The sequence below is a fragment of the Eptatretus burgeri genome, chromosome 9, assembly GCF_056783735.1.
Source record: "Eptatretus burgeri isolate ZD-2024b chromosome 9, Ebu_testis_v1, whole genome shotgun sequence".
Taxonomy (NCBI): domain Eukaryota; kingdom Metazoa; phylum Chordata; class Myxini; order Myxiniformes; family Myxinidae; genus Eptatretus; species Eptatretus burgeri.
Window position 1 is genome coordinate 1,674,324 of NC_140969.1, and position 7,275 is coordinate 1,681,598.

The window sequence follows — 7,275 nt, forward strand, 5'->3', positions numbered from 1 at the left end:
ACACTATGGTGGCCAGAGTAACATTACATAATATGCGTCAAGACCGTGATGAAACAGTGCGCAGCTTTGGGGCCCACCTACGTGGTCAAGCGGGAATATGCAAATTCCTCATCAAATGCCCTAGTTGTGACGCTGAAGTTAACTACACAGAAGTGATCATGCGTGATGTTCTTACACGAGGAATTGCCGACCCTGAGATCCAGCTTGACCTCCTTGGTGACAAGAAACAGGACATGACCCTGGAGGACGTCTTCCAATTCATTGAGGCGAAATAATCTGGAAAACGGTCAGCATCTACACTGCTGGACACACACTCAGTGGAAGCAGCTAGCAGCACATATCAAAAGTCCAAGCAAGTAACCATCAAGGACAGAAACGACCCATGCTCCTACTGTGGCAAAAAGGGACACGGGAAGAGCGCCCCAGCCCACTTTCGCAAGACAGAATGTGCGGCATATGGTCACAGATGTGGGCATTGCAATCGTGATAATCACATGGAGAGTGTATGTCGCAGTAGAAACAAACCAAAACGCACGAGTGCCTCTTCTAGTAACAATGAAAATGCTGTGTTTGATACCTTATGTACTGTTCATGTATCAGCACAACGGTCGAATGAAACTCCTAACATATCTGGGCATGAATGTAATGAGTTTGATAACGTTATTAATTCGGGTCGATCACACTCTGAGTGTTCCATCATCCTTGACCACCATGTTTATGACAAACTCTCTAATACATGGATCAGGAAGAGTTCAAAACCTCAACCATTTGTTAATGTGACTGTCAAAATCACGCGCGAAGACTACGCAGCCCTTGGCTTTGACTTTTACACTCAGAGCATGGCTTGCTATGTCCCCACGATGGCAGACACAGGGTGCCAGAGTTGCCTTGCTGGTATAAAGGTCATCCACCGCCTTGGCTTGTGCAAATCTGACCTCATCCCAGTAACCATGAGAATGCACACTGCCAACAAAGGAGGCATCAATATCCTTGGGGACACTGTACTCCGCTTGTCGGGCAAAGACAAACGGGGTCACGCCGTTGAAACTAGACAAATGACCGAAGTCACAGATAGCTCTGACAAGCTCTTCCTCAGCAGAGAAGCCTGTGTCGCCCTCAACATCATCCCAGATAGCTTCCCCAAGATTGGTATAGACCCGACAGTACAGCAGTCGGACGCAACAGCAGTCTTGCAGGAAGACCCCACCACAGCGTGCCATTGCCCTCAGCGTCGTCGGCCCCCACCAGCCCCGCCAAAGCTGCCATTCCCCGCAACTGATGCTAATCGCGTGCATCTACAACAGTATCTCCTTGAATACTACAAGTCAAGCACATTTAATACCTGTGAGCATCAAACATTGCCTCTAATGGATGGCCCGCCCATGAAGCTGATGGTGGATCCTAATGCTGAACCGGTGACACACCACACACCGGTACCAGTTCCACCACACTGGCGGGATGCGGTCAAAGCTGGGCTAGACCACGATGTACATTTGGGTGTACTTGAGCCAGTCCCCATTGGTGAACCCGTCACCTGGTGCCACAGAAGGGTTGTCTGTCCAAAGAAGAATGGCCAGCCATGCCACACTGTTGATTTCCAGGCCCTCAACGCCCATGCGACACGGGAAACACATCACACGCCATCACCCTTTCATCAGGCGAGATCGGTTCCGAACGGTAAGAAGACTGTCTTTGATGCATGGAACGGATACCATAGCGTGCCCATCTGCAGAGAAGACCGACACCTGACGACCTTCATCACACCCTGGGGTAGATACTGCTACAAAACAGCCCCTCAAGGGTATATTGCGTCTGGCGATTGATATACAAGGCGTTATGACGAGATCGTGTCTGACATCCCTAATAAAACCAAATGTGTTGATGACATCTTGCTATGGTCTGACTCGCTGGAAGACAGTTTCTTCCAAGCTGTTCAGTGGCTTGACACCTGTGGACAGAATGGAATCGCCCTGAACCCTGACAAGTTTGTGTTTGGTGAAGATATAGTGGAATTTGCTGGGTTCAAAATAACTCCCAATAGTGTCCGTCCTTGCAGGAAATACGTACGCGCAATCCTCGATTTCTCAACACCCAAGGACATCACAGATGTACGTTCTTGGTTTGGACTTGTCAATCAAGTGTCATACGCTTTCAGTATGGCTGAGAAGATGTTGCCGTTTCGGCAACTACTTAAACCCAGTACACCGTTTAAGTTGGGATGAGCACCTCCAGGATGCATTTGAAGAGTCGAAAGCTATCATCGCCAGTGAGATCGAGGAGGGTGTCCAGATATTCGACCCCAGCAAGCCCACGTGCCTCGCTACAGACTGCTCCAAGACTGGCATTGGCTTCTGGCTACTGCAGAAACACTGTACCTGCACCAACATACAGCCCTTCTGTTGTCACACAGAATGGAAAATCATGCTCGTGGGCAACAGATTCACCCACCTGCTGAATCACATTACGCACCAGTTGAGGGTGAGGCCCTTGCAGTTGCTGACGCCCTAGATAAGGCCAGATACTTTGTTCTGGGATGTGAAGACCTCATAATCGCTCTTGACCACAAACCTCTGCTCAAAATCTTTAACGATTGAAGTCTAGAGGATATCTCGAATTCTCGCCTTAGGAACTTAAAGGAGAAGACCCTGCGATACAGGTTCCGGATGGTCCATGTGCCGGGGATTAGAAATCGCGCCACAGACTGCATCTCACGCCACCCGACGGGAGAGCCTGTGAAACTGACCCTCACTGATGATATGGCGGCCATTGATTCCACGCCCATCATCCTGACGCATTCCAAAAACCTCCTGGGTGGCTTACGTAGATCAGCGCCAGAAACCCCCAGTGGGTGTGTTTCCACGTCTGCCATGTCCTCCCTCCCCTCACTCAGCCTCAAATCTGTAACATGGGACAGGGTTCGAACCGCAACAGCCAGTGACAATAACATGCAGAGCCTTGTTGACCTTATAGAGTCAGGTATCCCTGAATTCTGTCATGAGCTCCCTGGATCCCTACGCGAGTACTTCCAGTTTCAAGATAGTCTACATACAGTTGATGGTGTCATACTCTACAAGGATCGTGTCCTTATACCACCGTCCCTCAGGGACGAGGTGTTAGCCGCTCTGCACGCTGCCCATCAAGGGATCACCTATATGACTGCGAGAGCCGAGTCTTCCATCTTCTGGCCTGGCATCACCCCTGCCATTGCGGCCCTTCGTGCTGGGTGCTAATGTTGTAATCAGATTGCGCCCTCCAATCCAAGTGCGCCACCCACTCCCCCGACATCCCCAGATTATCCATTCCAATGTATGTGTGCTGACTACTTGCACTACAAAGGATGCAACTACTTGGTGGTGGTCAACCGGTATTCTAACTGGTCGAGAGTTGAGAGAGCGTCACATGGTGCAGGTGGACTCATAGCTTGCCTAAGACGTACCTTTGTCACATTTGGTATTCCTGATGAATTAGCTTCCGATGGTGGTCCTGAATTCACAGCCGTCGCTACGCGTCAATTCCTCAAGGACTGGGGTGTACCTCATCGACTCTCCTCAGTAGTTTATCCACATAGCAACTGCCGTGCTGAAGTTGGTGTCAAGACTGTGAAGCGTCTTATCATGGACAACACTAGCCCTAATGAAGGCCTTGATACCGATGCATTCCAGCATGCCATGCTCCAGTATAGAAATACCCCAGACAGAGACATTCTCTCTAGCGTTGTGCATTTTCCGCCGTCCAATTCGAGGCTTCATCCCAATACCACCTGGCAGATACAAACCTCATAACACTTGGCGTGAGACTCTGGCGGCTCGGGAGGAAGCACTCCACAACCGCCACATGAGAGACGCTGAGCGCCAGTCTGAACATACCAAGAGACTCTTGCCCCTTGTTGTCGGCGAATGTGTTCACGTCCAGAATCAGATCGGGCCACACCCCCTCAAATGGGACAAAACCGGCATCATCATCGAGGTTCGCCAGTTTGACCAATATGTGGTGAAAGTTGATGGTTCAAGAAGGGTTACTCTGTGCAATAGAAAATTCCTGCGAAAGTACATTCCCGCGCTAACACCGCTACCAAGATTGACGATCGATGGTGATATTGGAGTGCAGAGACTGAAGGTTTGGCGGAACATCGTGCACACCACAACCCCGACCAGTCACAAGGAGGCTTATGGCCCATCCATTACTAGCCCAATGCCACCGCAACATCCCACCGTCAACTCTGACGCCACTCCACAGCAGCCACCTGCTACGGTTCCTGTTGAATCACCCAGGGTCAACCGAAGCCCTCCCGGCCACCGTCGGCTCTGTGATGATGCTACAACCCCATCTATGGCTAAGTCGTCGCACGTAACTCGACATATCGGTGCAGCACCCCCAATATCACCTCCTCAGGTCGGCGGTTCCAAACGCATTACGGTCGCCAAACAGCTGCTGCACCCAGACGGTCCGGCCGCAGCACTAGCAAGCCTGCCTGGCACTCTGACTATGACATGTGATTCTGGCATTGACCATTACTGACATTGCGTTTGGTTTCTGATTCACCAGTTTTTCAATTGCCTTTAAAGCTAGTTGCATATATTCTTCATGTTCAGTCTTTGTCATGCCAAAAGAAAGACATATATACACACACACACACACACACACAAACACACACACACACACACACACACACACACAAACACACACACACACACACACACACACACACACACACACACACACACACACACACACACACACACACACACACACACACACACACACACACACGTATTCTCCATGCCAAATATTTGGGGGGAGATAGAGGATTCTTAATAATTATTAATCATCATGTTCATTCTTATGTCTTTCAGACCGTGTTCATTGTTGAAGTTGGAATAAATCGCCAACTGGATTAACAAAGAGAACTAGTCTAATTTAATAACGGTGAAGACGGTGACGGTGAAGACGGTGAAGACGGTGACGGTGATGACGGTGAAGACGGTGACGGTGATGACGGTGAAGACGGTGACGGTGAAGACGGTGACGGTGATGACGATGAAGACGGTGAAGACGGTGACGGTGACGACGATGAAGACGGTGAAGACGGTGACGGTGATGACGATGACGGTGAAGACGGTGACGGTGAAGACGGTGAAGACGGTGACGGTGATGATGATGACGGTGACGGTGAAGACGGTGAGGGCGAAGACGGTGAGGGTGAAGACGGTGAGGGTGAAGACGGTGAGGGTGAAGACGGTGAGGGTGAAGACGGTGAGGGTGATGGTGAGGGTGATGGTGATGACGGTGACGGTGATGACGGTGAGGGTGAAGACGGTGACGGTGACGGTGAAGACGGTGACGAAGACGGTGAGGGTGAAGACGGTGAGGGTGAAGACGGTGAGGGTGAAGACGGTGAGGGTGAAGACGGTGAGGGTGAAGACGGTGAGGGTGAAGACGGTGAGGGTGAAGACGGTGAGGGTGAAGACGGAGAGGGTGAAGACGGTGAGGGTGAAGACGGTGAGGGTGAAGACGGTGAGGGTGAAGACGGTGAGGGTGAAGACGGTGAGGGTGAAGACGGTGAGGGTGAAGACGGTGAGGGTGAAGACGGTGAGGGTGATGACGGTGACGGTGATGACGGTGACGGTGATGACGGTGACGGTGATGACGGTGACGGTGATGACGGTGACGGTGATGACGGTGAGGGTGAAGACGGTGAGGGTGAAGACGGTGAGGGTGAAGACGGTGAGGGTGAAGACGGTGAGGGTGAAGACGGTGAGGGTGAAGACGGTGAGGTTGAAGACGGTGAAGACGGTGACGGTGATGGTGAAGACGGTGACGGTGATGGTGAAGACGGTGACGGTGATGACGGTGACGAGGATGACGGTGACAGTGATGACGGTGACGAGGATGACGGTGACAGTGATGACGGTGAAGACGGTGACGGTGAAGACGGTGACGGTGAAGACGGTGACGGTGAAGACGGTGACGGTGAAGACGGTGACGGTGAAGACGGTGACGGTGAAGACGGTGACGGTGAAGACGGTGACGGTGATGACGTTGACGGTGATGACGGTGACGGTGATGACGGTGACGGTGATGACGGTGACGGTGAGGACGGTGATGACGGTGACGGTGATGACGGTGACGGTGATGACGGTGACGGTGATGACGGTGAAGACGGTGACGGTGATGACGGTGACGGTGGTGACGGTGACGGCGATGACGGTGACGGCGGTGACGGTGACGGCGGTGACGGTGACGACGGTGACGGTGACGACGGTGACGGTGAGGACGGTGACGGTGATGACGGTGACGGTGATGACGGTGACGGTGAAGACGGTGACGGTGATGACGGTGAAGACGGTGACGGTGATGACGGTGACGGTGAAGACGGTGACGGTGAGGACGGTGACAGTGAGGACGGTGACGGTGAGGACGGTGACGGTGAGGACGGTGACGGTGAGGACGGTGACGGTGAGGACGGTGACGGTGAGGACGGTGACGGTGAGGACGGTGACGGTGATGACGGTGACGGTGATGACGGTGACGGTGATGACGGTGACGGTGAGGACGGTGACGGTGAAGACGGTGACGGTGATGACAGTGATAATAAAATTAAAACCAAGTGGTAAGTCATACACTGCACAACACAAAACGAGTGGCGAGATGAACCGAACCTCGTAATAAGTGAATATAATAAATAATTTTGTCCAATCTTGTGACTCGTCTCATCCTCCTTGTTCATGTCAATGATTCCCGAACAAACCGAACAAACGTACCCGTCATCGCCATCGTGCCAGCGCGTCTTCTTCGCGAACTTTCTCCCAAACAAGGGCATCTCCCGCTCGACACAGAGACGCTTCTCCCGTGTGTTGGAAATCCTCTCAGGATCTCGCGAGTGAACAAGTTTCGCGCCAAATCCGCCGATCAAGCTCCACTTTGTGACGCCACTTCCTGTGTTTCCTTGAATCGACCTTCCGGAGTGTTCATTTGACTTTTCATTCAGGTACAGTACGAATTAATGATATATTTTAGTACGGTGTGAGGAATAATATTTTACATCAATTAAATTGTACGTTTTCAGATTGATGGGCAATTTAGTAAACACTGTTCAAGTATTATACACCGCTTATAAATTACATATGAACTTTGATAGGTGGACGACGGCTGCCATAATTTTAGCGCGCGGTGAAACCAATTTCTTAGCAACGATTTGAACGCCATTGCTGGCTGTGATGATCAAACCTTGGAATTGAAACGGTCTAAGGGGTCGAAGGTGTAAAATGGTGTTAC

General features: G+C 51.4%; 1 protein-coding gene and 1 pseudogene across 2 annotated transcripts in view; one reads left to right on the forward strand and one right to left on the reverse strand.

Moving 5' to 3' along the window:
* The window catches only part of LOC147019419 (uncharacterized), a 3,125-nt pseudogene extending 656 nt beyond the window's left edge, over positions 1-2,469 (forward strand).
* POLE (DNA polymerase epsilon, catalytic subunit) overlaps positions 1-6,950 on the reverse strand; it is a 153,857-nt gene extending 146,907 nt beyond the window's left edge. For both annotated transcript variants that reach the window (XR_015061403.1, XM_085893868.1), the window contains exon 1: positions 6,762-6,950. Coding sequence is in view for 1 of the 2 variants with exons in the window: in XM_085893868.1 (XP_085749994.1) it covers positions 6,762-6,820 (59 nt within the window). In the remaining variant the exon portion in view is untranslated. The remainder of the gene's footprint in view (positions 1-6,761) is intronic.
* Positions 6,951-7,275: the final 325 nt, after the last annotated feature.